The sequence below is a fragment of the Oncorhynchus gorbuscha genome, linkage group LG04, assembly GCF_021184085.1.
Source record: "Oncorhynchus gorbuscha isolate QuinsamMale2020 ecotype Even-year linkage group LG04, OgorEven_v1.0, whole genome shotgun sequence".
Classification (NCBI taxonomy): Eukaryota; Metazoa; Chordata; class Actinopteri; order Salmoniformes; family Salmonidae; genus Oncorhynchus; species Oncorhynchus gorbuscha.
In genome coordinates this window covers 81,922,776-81,942,889 of record NC_060176.1, presented here as the reverse complement: position 1 = coordinate 81,942,889, position 20,114 = coordinate 81,922,776, and the positions used below count along the sequence as shown (strand labels likewise).

The following is a 20,114-nucleotide window of genomic DNA, read 5'->3' as shown; positions in this document are numbered from 1 at the left end:
GTCCCGTGTGGCACTGACACAGGAGACAATCACCCACAAACCCCAACACCAAACAGTCCCGTGTGGCACTGACACAGGAGACAATCACCCACAAACCCCAACACCAAACAGTCCCGTGTGGCACTGACACAGGAGACAATCACCCACAAACCCCAACACCAAACAGTCCCGTGTGGCACTGACACAGGAGACAATCACCCACAAACCCCAACACCAAACAGTCCCGTGTGGCACTGACACAGGAGACAATCACCCACAAACCCCAACACCAAACAGTCCCGTGTGGCACTGACACAGGAGACAATCACCCACAAACCCCAACACCAAACAGTCCCGTGTGGCACTGACACAGGAGACAATCACCCACAAACCCCAACACCAAACAGTCCCGTGTGGCACTGACACAGGAGACAATCACCCACAAACCCCAACACCAAACAGGCTACCTAAATATGGTTCCCAATCAGAGACAATGACTAACACCTGCCTCTGATTGAGAACCATATCAGGCCAAACACAGAAACAGACAAACTAGACACACAACATAGAATGCCCACTCAGATCACACCCTGACCAAACAAAAAAAAACACCAGATAGTCGTTACACGGTAACTGAGCTGCACTTCCTAACCTCCTGCCAACTGTATAACCATATTAGAGACACATATTTCCCTCAGATTACACAGACCCACAAAGAATTTGAAAACAAATCCAATCTTGATAAACTCCCATATCAACTAGGTGAAACACCACAGTGTGTCATCACAGCAGAAAGATTTGTGACCTGTTGCCACAAGAAAAGGGCAACCAGTGAAGAACACACATCATTGTAAATACAACCCATATTTATGCTTATTTATTTTCCCTGTTGTACTTAAACTATTTGCTCATTGTTGCAACACTGCCATAATCTAACATTTGAAATGTCTCTTTTTCTTTCCTGTTTACTGTTCATTTCTGATTGTTTATTTCACTTTTATTTATTATTTATTCCATTTTCTTTGGCAACGTAAACATGTTTCCTACGCCAATAAATGTATTTGAATTGAATTGACTGAGGGACTTTCCAGAGGGCTCTTAAAACTCCACCCCCTAGTAACCACCCTTGGCAACCAATCAGAATGGTCCGGGCCAAAATGTGTGAATGACCTAAAGTTGAACTCTAACTAAAATGGCACCAGAGAGATGGTTTTATAGGACTATCTACACTCATGTTGCTGCTTCCATTCACATAAACAAGTACATTCTTCACCCCAAAAAATATTTGATTTGGCAAAACAATAACATGCTGCGAGTTCAACAAATGCTTTAAAAACTCACATTAGGCATTAGGAAGGTGTTCCTAATACTTGGTATACATAGTGTATATCCCCATAATATCTCTCAGAACAGTTCCATGGTCATGTTATTATTATATTAAGTGTGTAAGGAAACATATGAGACATTAGCTCGTTGGCCAAGTAACCGAAAGGTTGCAAGATCGAATCCCCAAACTGGCAAGGTCAACAACAAAAGAACTCTCGTTCTGCACCTGAACAAGGCAGTTTAACCCACTGTTCCTAGACCAGTTAACCCACTGTTCCTAGACCAGTTAACCCACTGTTCCTAGACCAGTTAACCCACTGTTCCTAGACCAGTTAACCCACTGTTCCTAGACCAGTTAACCCACTGTTCCTAGACCAGTTAACCCACTGTTCCTAGACCAGTTAACCCACTGTTCCTAGACCAGTTAACCCTCTGTTCCTAGGCCAGTTAACCCACTGTTCCTAGACCAGTTAACCCACTGTTCCTAGACCAGTTAACCCACTGTTCCTAGACCAGTTAACCCACTGTTCCTAGACCAGTTAACCCACTGTTCCTAGATCAGTTAACCCACTGTTCCTAGACCAGTTAACCCACTGTTCCTAGACCAGTTAACCCACTGTTCCTAGACCAGTTAACCCACTGTTCCTAGGCCAGTTAACCCACTGTTCCTAGACCAGTTAACCCTCTGTTCCTAGACCAGTTAACCCACTGTTCCTAGGCCAGTTAACCCACTGTTCCTAGACCAGTTAACCCTCTGTTCCTAGACCAGTTAACCCACTGTTCCTAGACCAGTTAACCCACTGTTCCTAGACCAGTTAACCCAGTAGACCAGTTAACCCACTGTTCCTAGACCAGTTAACCCACTGTTCCTAGACCAGTTAACCCACTGTTCATAGACCAGTTAACCCACTGTTCCTAGACCAGTTAACCCACTAGACCAGTTAACCCACTGTTCCTAGACCAGTTAACCCACTGTTCCTAGACCAGTTAACCCACTGTTCCTAGACCAGTTAACCCACTGTTCCTAGACCAGTTAACCCACTGTTCCTAGGCCAGTTAACCCACTGTTCCTAGACCAGTTAACCCACTGTTCCTAGACCAGTTAACCCACTGTTCCTAGACCAGTTAACCCACTGTTCCTAGACCAGTTAACCCACTGTTCCTAGACCAGTTAACCCACTGTTCCTAGACCAGTTAACCCACTGTTCCTAGACCAGTTAACCCTCTGTTCCTAGACCAGTTAACCCACTGTTCATAGACCGTCATTGTAAATAATCATTTTTTCTTAACGGACTTGCCTGGTTAAATGAAAGTTAAATAAAATATGCATTCTTAGCTTCTGCTGCATATCTACCAGCTCTAAAAACAGCCTTCTTATATCCAGACCTGGGTTCAAAAAGTATTTGAAATTAATATTTTATCTGGGCTTGATTGATCTTGCCTGGTCAATGGAACCAAAAGAAAATAGCTGCAAAAGTGCAAACCCATCTGTTACTCCAGGCAGACTAAAGCAAATGAAAAGTATTTGAAATTAATATTTTATCTGGGCTTGATTGATCTTGCCTGGTCAATGGAAATAGCTGCAAAAGTGCAAACCCATCTGGTACTCCAGGCAGACTAAAGCAAATGAAAAGTATTTGAAACATTTTAAATAGACATTTGAACCCAGGTCTGATTCCTTCCCACTGCTATTAGGACTTGAGAGGCCCACCCCCTAGAAACCACCACCCACCAGAATAACACGCTGTCCTTAATATAGACATAGTTTGCCATGATTTCAGCTAACTGTCCGTCAGGCTCACTCCTCTGCCACAGCAACATGGGAGTCTGATAGAGCACCTATCACACGCTGTCCTAAATATAGGCCATGTCCTGTCTTGATTTCATCTGACCCACTGTCAAACTCAGTGACTCAGTGCCACAGCAATATACAAGAGGTTTTCAGACTGAGAGACTACAAGCGACACGATCACAGACCCGCCAATCGCAATCCTCCGCTTTGCCATGGCGATAAAATAAAAAAGTATTTCTGACTGATTAGCACTGGGGTTTAACAATAGAAAAGTATTTCTGAATGACTATTGACTGGCTGGATATCTTCTCATTCCGTTTGCTCAGTTGTTCATGCACCTCGGTTTGAAAGAGACAGTTTATTTTCTTTCCTTGATTTGATTTGTGCGACTGTGAAGCTCTCTGCCACACAGCAGCAACACAAGAGGCTTTCTGGGACATGGATTGGGAGGAAGGCAGAACCATGGAGGGACTGTGTATAACCCACTGGGTGAACAGCCCAGTCCGCCACCAGGCCCTGTTCCAAGGAAGGGACTTGGACGACTGTGTGGAGGACCATGACCTGTTCGCCCTGCCCAGGCCTGCCTTCCCCGACCCTGGGGTAGTGAGGCCCGACCCTGGGGTAGTGAGGCCCGACCCTGGGGTAGTGAGGCCCGACCCTGGGGTAGTGAGGCCCGACCCTGGGGTAGTGAGGCCCGACCCTGGGGTAGTGAGGCTCGACCCAGGGGTAGTGAGGCCCGACCCTGGGGTAGTGAGGCCCAACCCTGGGGTAGTGAGGCCCGACCCTGAGGTAGTGAGGCTCGACCCTGAGGTAGTGAGGCCGACCCTGGTGTAGTGAGGCCCGACCCTGAGGTAGTGAGGCTCGACCCAGGGGTAGTGAAGCTAGAAGGGGTCTGCGACAGTACTACCACAACTCAACCCCAGCGGACTGAGCCTGTTTACCAGGTGCTTCTGGACGTGTCCCAGTTCAGACCTGAGGATATCATGATTCAGGTGTTTGAAGGATGGCTCTTGATCAAGGCTCAGCATGGAGCCAGAATGGATGAACATGGGTTTGTTACCCGAAGCTTCACCCGCCAGGACCCACTGCCTGAGAAACTACAGCAGGCGGGGGGTCTGAGGGCTCTGCTATGTCATGATGGGATACTGGTGGTGGAATCCAAACAGAGAACACCTGTTAGGATACAACACAGTCAGGAGGACCCCTATTGATTATTGACTGTTGATTATTGACTGTTGATTATTGACTATTGATTATTGACTCTTGATTATTGACTGTTGATTATTGACTATTGATTATTGACTGTTGATTATTGACTGTCGATTATTGACTGTTGATTATTAACTATTGAATGTTTGCTGTTGATTATTGATTATTGACTGTTGACTATTGACTCTTGATTATTGACTGTTGATTATTGACTATTGATTATTGACTCTTGATTATTGACTGTTGATTATTGACTATTGATTATTGACTGTTGATGATTGATTATTGATTATTACTGTATTGATCAGGTAAAGATGAGGTCAGATCAGCTGTTACAGTACCACTAACATGAGTGATTGATTAATTCATTGTGTCTGTTATTATCATGTGAAGTTAAATTGTCAAATATTTCTCTAAACATTGTTATTGTTACATTTCTATCTGACACTACTTTGCTATAAAAAGCTGTTGATGCTATAACGTTATTGAATTATATAACAGCAGTAATGATATATTTAAAAATCTATTTTATTAAAATACGTTTTTTCCTCCTCGCTTTGAAATGTTACTCCAGCTCCTCTCACCACAATTAAAACAATATGCGTTTAATTTGAACAAATATGAAGTGTACATTTAATTTGGTAAATGGGCAGAGGAAAGTTCCTCTCCAGTCATTGAAAACAATATCTATGACATAAATGGGAATGCTAAGCATGAGGCTTTCAGCATCAGTGACGATGTTGTTTTTACAGTACAAATTTTTATGAGATTGTTTAGAAATTGTTCACTGTTGAAAGAAGAGACTTAAAAATGTGATAGAACAATAAATATTGTTATCAGATGTTATCGGTCTAAGGCACTGCATCATCAGTGCTAGAGGTGTCACTACAGACCCTGGTTCGATCCCGGGCTGTATCACAACGGGCCGTGATCGGGAGTCCCATAGGGCGGCGCACAATTGGCCCAGCTGGCTCATCCCAATTGGCTCATCCGGTTTTGGGAAGGGTTTGGCCTGGAAGAGCTTTACAAGTAGACCGTCATTGTAAATAAGAATTTGTTCTTTAACTGACTTGCCTAATTAAATGAAGGTTAAATAAAAACTATTTAAAAAAATATGTTACATTGTTACGGATTGTTTACATTGTTTACACCCGTGTTACATTCTGATTTTAAAAAAAGGATATGTACAAATGATTATAAATACAGTTGGATTCCGATTCTAGAATCAATCAAATCACACCACTCAACTAAAGCAGCCAGTGTTTGATTGGTGTTGCCCATCTCCCTAGCTGCACCTATAGGGGGTGATAAGTGCCAGAATTAAGCCTCGTGAAGCTACTGATACCTTTCACAAAGTCACCTAAACGTCTTCCTAGCGCCATAAAATACCGCCATGAATTAACATGGACTGTCAATGGAGACAAGGGCTTCTTTGTTGGAGGTCATCCTATTCAGAAATAAGAGGTAACCTAGGCCTCTAGTGGAGCATTCAAAATAACTCGGAACTCGGCAATCTCTGACTTCCGACTTCAGTGCGTTCAATACAACTTGGAACTTGGGAAAAAACGAGCTCAGACTGGGATTATTTGTGGTTTTGACCGGTCATCCTACTCCAATTCAGAAACTCTGGCATCTTTCTCTGACCTGAAAATCACTGATGTCAAAAGGTCCCCCCCCCCCCCCCGAGTTCCCAGTTTACCAGACATATTCACTGTCCCCATGCGATCCGTAGGCTTTACATTTCTATGGAGATGTCTTATGTTTAAAAGCAGAGCTTGAATTGAGGGGGTATGCGAGGATATAGGCCCTAACCCTTGTTAGTTAGACAGGCAAAAAAGCATATGCTACCCCTTGTTTGTTTAGCCTTAGAAAAAAATAAGTCCATATTATATAAAGCGATCTATAATAATATATGATTAATTCCAGGATTATTTCCGAATAGTCTACTAGCCTATCGAAGGTCTTGCACAGCCTCAGGAATATATATATATATATTTTTTTAAAGGCTCCGCAATGTAGAATATTAGTGGTACACTACCACAAAAGACCAAAAAGATAGAGTCGGTGTTGGGTCTATGCATAGAGCAAACAGTTTAGCAGATGAAGAAAAAAAAATCTCATTTAGTGCAGCCTGAACGGAACCGAAAACACCACATATCATGACGAAAACCTTTCAGCTGTTTGTTATTGATTTAACCCTTTGATGGATTTGATACACATGAAGACCGTTATTTAATCTGGATTTGACTGTTACGCCTCTACGAAGAGGGAACGCAACACCCGGCTACAACTAAACTCCCCGTGAAGTGAATAGAGGTCTGGACTGTAGGTGTGAGTAAGGATGACAAAAGGCAGAATTTACCATTTACAAGGAATTTATTCCTTCACTCGATAGAGAAAATATTTTAGATTTAAATGTATAAACGTTGATATTTTTGTTGTTGTTGGTACATGTGTGCCAATTTACTTTGATTCATTTGTACGCTCACATAGCATCATAGACTGAGATACTGAATTCTGGTGTGTGGAATAGAGAGGAGATGGGTGCTGTGTGGATGAGAGGTTCGACTTTCCACTTGGTTTTCAACAGGCAGTCAGTCTTTGCAGTGCAGGTGTTTTTAGTTCATCTGTGGATGACACATTATGTGCCCAGTATGATAGTTGTCTTGCTCTTTCTTAGTAGATAATGACAACATGACAATAACAGTAGCTGATGTAATGAAAAGTTGGAGGGTGGTTGATAATGGAGGACATCGGGTGGATCCACGTCTGGATGTTGGGCAGAATCACTAGTTCCTGGAGAACAGGAAATGGAGGACATCAGGTGGGTCTGGATGTTGGGCAGAACCACTAGGTCCTGGAGAACAGGAAATGGAGGACATCAGGTGGATCCATGTCTGGGTGTTGGGCAGAATCACTAGGTCCTGGAGAACGGGAGCAGAGTTAAAGGGAACCAGGGTAGGAGACAGAGACGTAAACAAACAAACACACAGGTTACAGGTTTATCAGGTAAAAATACAGTTACTGAATGATTTCATTTTAAAAATGTTTGATAAGACATGCAATAATGGCGGACAGAAAAGAAAGAAAAGCAGTCAGTGGGGTTGATGAGGGATGGTCCCTGAAAAAGAGGAGAGAAGAAGAGAAGGGATGGTCCCTGAAAAAGAGGAGAGAAGAAGAGAAGGGATGGTCCCTGAAAAAGAGGAGAGAAGAAGAGAAGGGATGGTCCCTGAAAAAGAGGAGAGAAGAAGAGAAGGGATGGTCCCTGAAAAAGAGGAGAGAAGAAGAGAAGGGATGGTCCCTGAAAAAGAGGAGAGAAGAAGAGAAGGGATGGTCCCTGAAAAAGAGGAGAGAAGAAGAGAAGGGATGGTCCCAGAAAAAGAGGAGAGAAGAAGAGAAGGGATGGTCCCTGAAAAAGAGGAGAGAAGAAGAGAAGGGATGGTCCCAGAAAAAGAGGAGAGAAGAAGAGAAGGGATGGTCCCAGAAAAAGAGGAGAGAAGAAGAAAAGAAAAGAGAGAAGAAGAGGTGAGTTGGGGGAGAAACTCCAAGGTGATGTCATGACCACTGGAGTCATAACCTTAACAGTACCAAACTGGAAATGGCAGTTACTTTAAAAAAATGTTTGAACCTTTATTAAAACGTTAATTGGTCTAGTAACAGTGGGTTAATTGGTCTAGTAACAGTGGGTTAAATGGTCTAGTAACAGTGGGTTAATTGGTCTAGTAACAGTGGGTTAATTGGTCTAGTAACAGTGGGTTAATTGGTCTAGTAACAGTGGGTTAATTGGTCTAGTAACAGTGGGTTAATTGGTCTAGTAACAGTGGGTTAATTGGTCTAGTAACAGTGGGTTAATTGGTCTAGTAACAGTGGGTTAACTGGTCTAGTAACAGTGGGTTAATTGGTCTAGTAACAGTGGGTTAATTGGTCTAGTAACAGTGGGTTAATTGGTCTAGTAACAGTGGGTTAATTGGTCTAGTAACAGTGGGTTAATTGGTCTAGTAACAGTGGGTTAATTGGTCTAGTAACAGTGGGTTAATTGGTCTAGTAACAGTGGGTTAATTGGTCTAGTAACAGTGGGTTAATTGGTCTAGTAACAGTGGGTTAATTGGTCTAGTAACAGTGGGTTAATTGGTCTAGTAACAGTGGGTTAATTGGTCTAGTAACAGTGGGTTAATTGGTCTAGTAACAGTGGGTTAATTGGTCTAGTAACAGTGGGTTAATTGGTCTAGTAACAGTGGGTTAATTGGTCTAGTAACAGTGGGTTAACTGGTCTAGTAACAGTGGGTTAACTGGTCTAATAACAGTGGGTTAACTGGTCTAGTAACAGTGGGTTAACTGGTCTAGTAACAGTGGGTTAACTGGTCTAGTAACAGTGGGTTAACTGGTCTAGTAACAGTGGGTTAACTGGTCTAGTAACAGTGGGTTAACTGGTCTAGTAACAGTGGGTTAACTGGTCTAGTAACAGTGTAACAGTGGGTTAATTGGTCTAGGAACAGTGGGTTAATTGGTCTAGGAACAATGGGGTTAACTGGTCTAGGAACAGTGGGTTAACTGGTCTAGGAACAGTGGGTTAATTGGTCTAGAAACAGTGGGTTAATTGGTCTAGGAACAGTGGGTTAATTGGTCTAGGAACAATGGGGTTAACTGGTCTAGGAACAGTGGGTTAACTGGTCTAGGAACAGTGGGTTAACTGGTCTAGGAACAGTGGGTTAATTGGTCTAGGAACAGTGGGTTAACTGGTCTAGGAACAGTGGGTTAACTGGTCTAGGAACAGTGGGTTAACTGGTCTAGGAACAGTGGGTTAACTGGTCTAGGAACAGTGGGTTAACTGGTCTAGGAACAGTGGGTTAACTGGTCTAGGAACAGTGGGTTAACTGGTCTAGGAACAGTGGGTTAACTGGTCTAGGAACAGTGGGTTAACTGGTCTAGGAACAGTGGGTTAATTGGTCTAGGAACAGTGGGTTAACTGGTCTAGGAACAGTGGGTTAACTGGTCTAGGAACAGTGGGTTAACTGGTCTAGGAACAGTGGGTTAACTGGTCTAGGAACAGAGGGTTAACTGGTCTAGGAACAGTGGGTTAACTGGCCTAGGAACAGTGGGGTTAACTGGTCTAGGAACAGTGGGTTAACTGGTCTAGGAACAGTGGGTTAACTGGTCTAGGAACAGTGGGTTAACTGGTCTAGGAACAGTGGGTTAACTGGTCTAGGAACAGTGGGTTAACTGGTCTAGGAACAGTGGGTTAACTGGTCTAGTAACAGTGGGTTAATTGCCTTGTTCAAGGGGCAGAATGACATATTTTTTACCTTGTCAGCTCAGGGATTCGATCCAGCAACTTTTTGGTTATGGTCCCAACGCTCTAACCACTAGGCTTAACGGCCGCCTGGGTTAACGCTCTAACCACTGGGTTAACTGGTCGCCTCTTAACGGTCTAACCACTGGGCTTCCGGAACGCCTTAACGCTCTAACCACTGGGTTCCGGCCGCCTCTTACGCTCTAACCACTAGGCTTCCGGCCGCCTTACGCTCTAACCACTTAGGCTTCCGGCCGCCTCTAACGCTCTAACCACTGGGCTTCCGGCCGCCTTAACTGCTCTAACCACTTAGGCTTCCGGCCGCCTTAACGGTCTAAACACTAGGCTTCCTGGTCGCCTCTAACGCTCTAACCACTAGGCTTCCGGCCGCCTGGGTTAACGCTCTAACCACTGGGCTTAACTGGCCGCCTCTTAACGCTCTAACCACTGGGCTTAACTGGCCGCCTGGGTTAACGCTCTAACCACTGGGCTTCCGGCCGCCTTACGCTCTAACCACTGGGCTTCCGGAACGCCTGGTCTAGGAACAGTCTAACCACTAGGAACTTCCTGGCCGCCTGGGTTAACGCTCTAACCACTAGGCTTCCGGCCGCCTCTTCGCTCTAACCACTAGGCTTCCGGCCGCCCAACGCTCTAACCACTAGGCTTCCGGCCGCCTCTACGCTCTAACCACTAGGCTTCCGGCCGCCTCTACGCTCTAACCACTAGGCTTCCGGCCGCCTCTACGCTCTAACCACGAGGCTTCCTGCCGCCTCTACGCTCTAACCACTAGGCTTCCGGCCGCCTCTACGCTCTAACCACTAGGCTTCCGGCCGCCTCTACGCTCTAACCACTAGGCTTCCGGCCGCCTCTACGCTCTAACCACTAGGCTTCCGGCCGCCTCTACGCTCTAACCACTAGGCTTCCGGCCGCCTCTACGCTCTAACCACTAGGCTTCCGGCCGCCTCTACGCTCTAACCACTAGGCTTCCTGCCGCCTCTACACTCTAATGGTCCTTCTGTAGCTCAGTTGGTAGAGCATGGCGCTTGTAACGCCAGGGTAGTGGGTTCGATTCCCGGGACCACCCATACGTAGAATGTATGCAAAGAGACTTACATGACTGTAAGTCGCTTTGGATAAAAGCGTCTGCTAAATGGCATATATTATTATTATTATATTACTAACCACTAGGCTTCCTGCCGCCTCTACACTCTAACCACTAGGCTTCCTGCCGCCTCTACACTCTAACCACTAGGCTTCCTGCCGCCTCTACACTCTAACCACTAGGCTTCCTGCCGCCTCTACACTCTAACCACTAGGCTTCCTGCCGCCTCTACACTCTAACCACTAGGCTTCCTGCCGCCTCTACACTCTAACCACTAGGCTTCCTGCCGCCTCTACACTCTAACCACTAGGCTTCCTGCCGCCTCTACACTCTAACCACTAGGCTTCCTGCCGCCTCTACACTCTAACCACTAGGCTTCCTGCCGCCTCTACACTCTAACCACTAGGCTTCCTGCCGCCTCTACACTCTAACCACTAGGCTTCCTGCCGCCTCTACACTCTAACCACTAGGCTTCCTGCCGCCTCTACACTCTAACCACTAGGCTTCCTGCCGCCTCTACACTCTAACCACTAGGCTACCTGCCGCCTCTACACTCTAACCACTAGGCTACCTGCCGCCTCTACACTCTAACCACTAGGCTACCTGCCAACCTCCGGTCACTTAACGTGACCCAGCGCTTGGCCTTGAGACTATTTGGAGATAACCCCTGGGCCAGTGTTGGTACTGCTGACAGCATGGCGATACCGCCCACCACGAGGAGGCAAATAGTTATAATGTGAGATTTTTATATTCACCTTAATGGATGGTGACCCCAGCTAGGAGCGAAAGAGCAACAAGGTTTCTCAGGTCTCGCCTTCCTTTCGTCCTTCTTCCAAGTTATTAGCCAGGATGTTCACCTGGTCCGGTGGTTCTCCTTCTGTTTCTCCTTGTTCATGTTCAGTCTCACCTTGATTGACAATAGAAATAAATGCAATTATATTTTATGTTATCACAAATACATCTCTTTATATATATATCTTTTGAAGGCCAGAAAATAAATGAACAGTGAACATTTTTACCTGGTGAAAAACCTCCTCAGTCCCTGCTTGAAGGTGGTCCTCGAAGGCATTCTGATCTTGTTCGACAACTTGTATCAGGGATAATAAAGTATGTTATACAAAAAACAGCAATAGAAGGTCAATTACAAAATGTTTCACACTACAGTATAGGCAATCATTTATACACAATTGCACATTGCTTACCTCAGTAAACAGTTGCGGCTCCCGTCCGTACAGCAGGTGATAGGGGGAGTATTCTGGAGGCCTGGACGCTGCTCTTGTATACAAAGATAAATACTTTCAGATTGTCCCTCCCACCATTCCTGGTACCTGTCAAAGCAGAACCCGTTGGTCCCTTAATCCAAATCTGGAGTCACCATACATCTACACATTCACATTATAACTCACGTCCAGGCCTCCAGAATACTCCCCCAAACTCTACAGTATAGGCAATCATTTATACACAATTACTTTTTCAGACAGGAGACGCAACTGTTTACTGAGGTAAGCAATGCAATTGTGTATAAATTATTGCCTATACCAAGCTACATTTGGTTAACATCAAGCTAGCGAACTGTTAAACGCTATTTTCGTACAAACATTAACACAAACACATTTTATTGTGACATCACATATTTACATATATTACCTGAACTAATCTGAGCCATTTTAATAACCATCTCTTACACGTAAAAACCATTAGCAACCTAGCCTAACTCCATTACTTTACAATGGGGAAAATACCCTTCCGGTTTCTTTACACGGGAAAAACCATTAGCAACCTAGCCTAACTCCATTACTTTACAATGGGGAAAATACCCTTCCGGTTTCTTTACACGGGAAAAACCATTAGCAACCTAGCCTAACTCCATTACTTTACAATGGGGAAAATACCCTTCCGGTTTCTTTACACGGGAAAAACTGTACATTTCTAACATTTATGGTTGAGATTTAATTAAGAATATAAAATACACACTTTATGACTTTCATTAACACGCAGGCGTCACACAGACATGGTAGTCAGACGTGCAATAGTAGGCGACAGCCACAGGGTGGTACGGTTGCCTCGACTTAATTCTGGCTCATACCACCCTCCATTACCCAGACTGATTACGTGTGGTTGTTGAGTGCGAAAAGGGGAGTGTGTGATGAGAGAGGCAGGGGCCACCGCTGCAACTAGTCCCTTCAACTTTAAAACGGAAAAGACTCGGACGAAGTAACGGGATTTTATTGCACTTATTATTATTTTAGTTTTTATTACAGTAGCAACAGACAACTGGATTGCGAGGTAGATCGCATAAGAAGGGACATTTTAGGAGGGAGTGTGCTTTCAGAACTAGTGTAGTTTGTGTAGACTTGCCCGTTAATAAGAGTTTGCTGGTTATTTGTTTTGCGGGGGCGCCAGACAGTAATTTGTTGAACTATGGCGCTCAAGGCGAGGGCTTTATACGAGTTCAATTCCGAAAACCCAGGGGAGATATCGTTAAAGGAACGTGAAATAGTGAGTGTGTACAGCGAACAGGACATTGAAGGCTGGCTAGAAGGGTCCAACAGCAAAGGCGAGAGAGGTCTCTTCCCCGCGTCCTACGTCGAGATCCTAAATAACGATACCGCGTCCACGTTTAATAATAACAGCACGTCAGACGATACTTACCGGGGATCCCGATACGCCAATATTCCAACCGGAGGTTTCGGGGACGCCTCGAATAAAACATTAAATCAAATTGAAAACTTGTCCAAAACATCAATAATATCGTCTGGGTTTACAGCGTCCTCGCCGCTTGCCCCAGAGCAGCAGCAGCAGCACGGTTACCAAGCCAGCCAGGGCAGTGATGAAGACTGGGATGAAGACTGGGATGACACCTCGACAGTGGCTGACGAGCCCGTAGTTGTTGGTGGTAGTTTTCACCAAGGGGATTTTGACGGCAATGGCTCGTCTACATATAGCGTGTCAACATCTTCTATGTCCAGAAGTGGCAACGCTCCACAAGCCAAGAGCTCTGCCACGGTCAGTAGAAACCTCAATAGGTTTTCAACATTTGTGAAATCAGGAGGTGAAGCGTTCGTGTTAGGTGAGGCAGCTGGGTTTGTGAAAGATGGGGATAAGATCTGTGTTGTAACGGGACAATACGGTCCAGAATGGCAGGAAAACCCATACCCCTTCGCCTGTACCATAGACGACCCCACCAAGCAGACCAAGTTCAAAGGGATGAAGAGTTACATTGCCTACAAGCTGACGCCCACCCACACACAGACCCAGGTCAACAGAAGGTATAAACACTTTGACTGGCTCTACGCCAGGCTGGTGGAGAAGTTCCCTGTCATCTCGGTGCCCCACATCCCAGAGAAACAGGCCGCGGGGCGGTTTGAGGAGGACTTCATCTCTAAAAGGAGGAAAGGGTTGATATGGTGGATGAATCACATGACTAGTCACCCGGTCCTGTCCAGATGTGACGTGTTCCAGCACTTCCTCTCCTGCAACAGGTAGGTTTCTATCCTCTTGACCTATAAAACATGACACTGAGTTGGCCAGAACCCTTATACTACATACGTGGTTGGAGAAAATTAGCAAGCTAACTTTGATCGACTTTTGAGGTCAACTCTGGATAAGAGGTACAGTGAAAGTGACTCACCTTTTTAGCCAGGTAGGTACGTTTTCCAATGGCCATGAATCCTTCAGAACTAACCTGTTCTCAGGCAGATTAACTCAGGGATAACTCCATTTATCCTGAATTTTAAAAAAGTCTCTGAGCTGTGAGTTGGAGGACCAATGAAATTAGATTCCCTCCTTCTCGCAAATATTGCTTCATCGTCCCCTTTCAATTTTGAGGAAGACAACTGATTTAAATATTTGAATTACATCACACATTTAGCAATGACATAATGCGGTTGAAACTTCACGTGCAGTAAAACTTGTTTATGACTTAATAACATTATGTTTTCGATAGGATTGGAGAAAAATGTTGCTTGTCACGCCTTCATTTAACGACCTTGTGCAATCCCTGGATGTTTGGGTAATATCGGCGCTGAACACTAGGGGCGCTATTTTCAAACCCTTCTGAGCCTCTGTAATCTAGAAGATGAGCAATTCTAATGTAATGTAAAATCTCATAGCAAATGACAGTCTCTGACAAACTATTTGCAGGACAGACATTCCAGCTCATAACATTATACGTGTAACTCAAAAAAATGCTACTCGCAGTTTAATGCACGAGCAAAACAAATATTAGACAGCAAGGTTCTTGGATCCAGGAGAAGCTAGATTTTTACAAGAAGCTAAATAGCTACATGCTAACTAGCTACATGCTAACTAGCTAGATGCCTACTAAATTAGCAAACTATTTGCACAACTGCAGAGCATTTAACACATTGTAGACTTAATAATTATAAGATGTCTGGCTGGCAAACATTTAGTTGTGAATTCCGTATTGTAACTACAATAGATCATTGGCGCATGCTACACCACCGTGGGTGACTCACAAGGCTCTGGTCTCTCCTTGTTATGTGCTTTGTTAATAACAAACACCATGTGCCTGGGGACTACCAGTAAACTTCATAATGAACAATGATATCACATGAAGAACAGTGTCTGCCAATGTATTACACTAGTTGACTGAAGGTATTTACTTTTTACATGTTTTATTGTACTCACAGTATTAAAAACCACACCGTGGACGAGGATTATTTAAGATACTGTTTGAAGATGGGCAGGGACTGTGCTGTCCTAGCTTCAGGTGGAACCTGGTTCAACCATTGGGTTGCCAAGACAGGGATGAGCTTGGACTGGGCTGAGCGAATGCTGTCCTCCTGTAGGGGTGGGAGGACAGAGAAGAGCTAGGACTGGGCTGAGCGGATGCTGTCCTCCTGTAGGGGTGGGAGGACAGAGAAGATCTTGGACTGGGCTGAGCGGATGCCGTCCTCCTGTAGGGGTGGGAGGACAGAGAAGAGCTAGGACTGGGCTGAGCGGATGCTGTCCTCTTGTAGGGGTGGGAGGACAGAGAAGAGCTAGAGCTGAGGACTGGGCAGAGAAGAGCTGACTGGGCGGATGCTGTCCTCCTGTAGGGGTGGGAGGACAGAGAAGAGCTAGGACTGGGCTGAGCGGATGCTGTCCTCCTGTAGGGGTGGGAGGACAGAGAAGAGCTAGGACTGGGCAGCTTAAGGACAACAAAGTCAAGGTATTGGAGTGGCCATCACAAAGCCCTGACCTCAATCCCATAGAAAATGTGTGGGCAGAACTGAAAAAGTGTATGCGAGCAAGGAGGCCTACAAACCTGACTCCGTTATACCAGCTCTGTCAGGAGGAATGGGCCAAAATTCACCCAACTTATTGTGGGAAGCTTGTGGAAGGCTACCCGAAATGTTTGACACAAGTTAAACAATTTGAATACAATGTTACCAAATACTAATGGGGTGTATGTAAACTTCTGACCCACTGGGAATGTGATGAAAGCTGAAATAAATAATTCTCTCTACTATTATTCTGACATTTCACATTCTTAAAATAAAGTGGTGATCCTATCGAACCTAAAACAGGGAATTTTTACGAAGATTAAATGTCAGGATTTGTGAAAACAGAGTTTAGATATAGTTGGCTAAGGTGTATGTAAACCTCCGACTTCAACTGTAGCTAAAAATAAGGCCAAGGTTGTTTGGGAGAGAGGAGCAGGGGCCAGGGTGTGTGACGGAGGGAGAGAGGAGCAGGGGCCAGGGTGTGTGACGAAGGGAGAGAGAGAGGAGGGGGAGATGAGCAGGGGCCAGGGTGTGTGACGAAGGGAGAGAGAGAGGAGGGGGAGATGAGCAGGGGCCAGTGTGTGTGTGACCAGGGGCCTGTGTGTGTGTGATGGAGGGAGAGAGAGGAGGAGGAAGAGATGAGCAGGGGCCAGGGTGTGTGACGAAGGGAGAGAGAGAGGAGGGGGAGATGAGCAGGGGCCAGTGTGTGTGTGACGGAGGGAGAGAGAGGAGGGGGAGATGAGCAGGGGCCAGTGTGTGTGTGATGGAGGGAGAGAGAGAGGAGGGAGAGATGAGCAGGGGCCAGTGTGTGTGTGATGGAGGAGGAGAGAGAGAGGAGGGAGAGATGAGCAGGGGCCAGGGTGACAGTGTGTGGGTGGCACAGAGAGGGGGGGGGGAGTAGCCAAACCGACTTGTGCTAGTTAGAAAAACGTATTGCTGCCAAAGGTTATCCATCATACCACCTGGTAGTGTCTGTCTTGACTGTATCAAATTGTTGTAAAGAGTTAGCCTAGCTAAGTTAGCATAGCTACAGTTGCCAGCTAAGTTAGCCTAGCTACAGTTGCCAGCTAAGTTAGCCTAGCTACAGTTGCCAGCTAAGTTAGCCTAGCTACAGTTGCCAGCTAAGTTAGCCTAGCTACAGTTGCCAGCTAAGTTAGCCTAGCTACAGTAGCCAGCTAAGTTAGCCTAGCTACAGTAGCCAGCTAAGTTAGCCTAGCTACAGTAGCTAAAGTAACAAGGTTAATTGAGGCTGTTTTGCTGCACTTCCTGTCCAATGTCTACAACAACTCCATTCATATAAAAACAACAGCCTACTCCTTCTCATTTACCCAACTTCACTCCGTAATTGTAATTCATCATTGATTTAGAAATCGCTCTGCTACGCATTGAGCCTCTGTGTCTGTAGCGCCGCTGTGATTGGTCGACAATTAACAACCAGCTACACCGGTACATCTTTTTTTTTTATGGAGCCGCACTCATAAAAACGGTAAAACTGTGTTTTATTAACATTTTAAAATGTAATGGTCCTTGTAAGATACACTACTTGAGCGAACGTATGTGGACACCTGCTCGTCAAACATCTCATCGCAAAATCAATATGGAGTTAACAGCCTCCACTCTAATATGGAGTTGGGCCTTAGCTGCTATAACAGCCTCCACTCTAATATGGAGTTGGGCCTTAGCTGCGATAACAGCCTCCACTCTAATATGGAGTTGGGCCTTAGCTGCAATAACAGCCTCCACTCTAATATGGAGTTGGGCCTTACCTGCTATAACAGCCTCCACTCTAATATGGAGTTGGGCCTTAGCTGCTATAACAGCCTCCACTCTAATATGGAGTTGGGCCTTAGCTGCTATAACAGCCTCCACTCTAATATGGAGTTGGGCCTTAGCTGCTATAACAGCCTCCACTCTTCTGGGAAGGCTTTCCACTAGATGATGGAACATTGCTGCTATAACAGCCTCCACTCTTCTGGGAAGGCTTTCCACTAGATGATGGAACATTGCTGTATAACAGCCTCCACTCTTCTGGGAAGGCTTTCCACTAGATGTTGGAACATTGCTGCTATAACAGCCCTCCACTCTTCTGGGAAGGCTTTCCACTAGATGTTGGAACATTGCTGCTATAACAGCCCTCCACTCTTCTGGGAAGGCTTTCCACTAGATGTTGGAACATTGCTGCAGGGGGACTTCCATTCAGCCACAAGAACATTAGTGATGTCGGGCACTGATGTTGGGCGATTTGGGCTGGCTCACAGTTGGCGTTCCAATTCATTCGATGCGGTTGAGGTCAGGGCTCAGTGCAGGCGAGGTCAAGTTCTTCCACACCGATATCGACAAACCATTTCTGTATGGACTTTGCTTTGTGCATGGGAGCATTGTCACGCTAAAACAGGAAAGGGCTTTCCCCAAACTGTTGCCATAAATTTAGAAGCACAGAATCGTCTAGACCAGGGGTGTCAAACTCATTTCGCATCGTGGGCCACATACGGCCTAGGGAGATGTCAAGTGGGCCGGACCATTAAAATTATACCATACTCTGCTATAAATAACCAAAATATCATGTCTTTCCTTTGTTTTGGTGTAAAGAAGCACAAGAACATTAGGAAAATATTGAAATTTAATGAACTATCCTTTTACAAAACATTTCATGAAACACCTCATATTTCCTTAGACAAATGTGCAATTTACTTTTATCATTCACAAATATGCATTGCAACTGATCCCACTGATTGTACAAAGGCACAAAACTTTAATTGGTACTGAAAAATATAGTAATGCAGTCAATATAGTCAATATATATAGTCAATGTCTCATATTATCAACTCCTCTAATAAATATGGCCAGTTGGGCCACGTCTGTGATGTCAGTGCTCTCGTCAATTGCCACGGAAAATGCAATAAATGACTTGACTCTCTGTTTCAATTGACTGTCTAAATCTGCCGATAGTTCCGAAATCCTCTCTGCTATAGTATTCCTCGTCAGGCTAATATTGGCAAAAGCTTGTCGCTTCTCGGGACATACAAGTTCAGCCGCCTTCATCATGCATCGTTTAACAAAGTCACCGTCGGAATACGGCTTCGATGCTAATGCTATTTCGCTAGCAATTAGGTAGCTGGCTTTTACCGCTGCTTCACTGACTTCTCGGCTCTGGATGAAAGTTGACTGCTGTTTCCTCAGACCCGCCAGCAATTCGTTAATCTTATCTCTTCTCAGTTGTCCTTGCAAGCCGTCATATTTTTCGCTGTGATGAGTCTCGTAGTGGCGTTGAATATTATATTCCTTCAATACCGAAACTTGTTGCAAACACACCAAGCACAAAGGTTTTCCGTGCATCTCTGTAAATAAATAGGATGTGGTCCATTTTTCTTTGAAAATTCTACACTCCTTATCTACTTTTCTCCGTTTGGATAACGACATTTTGGCTAATGAGGGTGTAGCGGAGAGGTAGAGACCAAGGTATTAACAACGTCGTAACAAGCAGCAGATGGCGCATTGATACCGTCTGCTGTTTTCAGTCTGTCTCAGTGATGCGGCTTGTCTTCTACTCTGATGGAAAGAGTGCGCCCCTTAGCGGATAATCCATGAATTGCAGCGAATTAAAAATATTAATTCCATGTCTTTTATGCATTTTTTCCACTTTCAAATTATCCTGCGGGCCTGATCGAACCTCCTTGGGGGCCGGTTCCGGCCCGCGGGCCCTATGTTTGACACCCCTGGTCTAGACTGTCATTGTATACTGTAGCGTTAAGATTTCCCTTCACTGGAACTAAGGGGTCTGAACCATGAAAAACAACCCCAGACCATTATTCCTCCTCCACCAAACTTTACAGTTGGCACTATGCATTCGGGCAGGTAGTGTTCTCCTGGCAACCGCCAAACCCAGATTCATCCGTTGGACTGCCAGATAGTGAAGTGTGATTCATCACTCTAAAGAACACGTTTCCACTGCTCCAGAGTCCAATGGCGGCGAGCTTTACACCCCTCCAGCCGACGCTTGGCACATGGTGATGTTAGGCTTGTGTGCTGCTGCACGGCCATCAAGTGGCCACCCGGACTATTTACATTGACCCTCCCTCCCATTTGTTTTTAGACTGCTGCTACTCTTGTTTATTATCTATGTCATAGTCACTTTACACCCACCTACATGTACATATCTACCTCAACTAACCTGTACTACTGTTTATT

General features: G+C 45.2%; 2 protein-coding genes and 1 long non-coding RNA gene across 6 annotated transcripts in view; 2 read left to right on the top strand and 1 right to left on the bottom strand.

The window, feature by feature from the left end:
- Positions 1-3,224: 3,224 nt before the first annotated feature.
- hspb3 (heat shock protein, alpha-crystallin-related, b3) lies at positions 3,225-4,858 on the top strand. Its single transcript, XM_046348211.1, is given in 2 exon segments — positions 3,225-3,914; positions 3,917-4,858. Coding segments are annotated over 2 exon segments (747 nt in total). The 5' UTR covers positions 3,225-3,559; the 3' UTR covers positions 4,309-4,858.
- A 2,276-nt stretch (positions 4,859-7,134) lies between these two features.
- On the bottom strand, positions 7,135-14,555 carry LOC124034725. 4 transcript variants are annotated; one of them, XR_006838624.1, is made up of 6 exons: positions 14,330-14,555; positions 13,351-14,201; positions 11,901-12,026; positions 11,718-11,785; positions 11,454-11,605; positions 7,135-7,230 (listed from the first exon to the last, which is right to left on the bottom strand). It is a non-coding gene; the product is annotated as an uncharacterized LOC124034725 (long non-coding RNA). The 4 variants fall into 4 exon arrangements; XR_006838626.1 differs by having other exon boundaries at positions 11,901-11,973; XR_006838627.1 differs by having other exon boundaries at positions 14,131-14,201; positions 14,330-14,553.
- The window catches only part of LOC124034723 (sorting nexin-18-like), a 24,890-nt gene continuing 17,603 nt past the window's right edge, over positions 12,828-20,114 (top strand). The window contains exon 1 of the mRNA XM_046348210.1: positions 12,828-14,180. Coding sequence (XP_046204166.1) covers positions 13,120-14,180 — 1,061 coding nt within the window. The 5' untranslated portion in view covers positions 12,828-13,119. The remainder of the gene's footprint in view (positions 14,181-20,114) is intronic.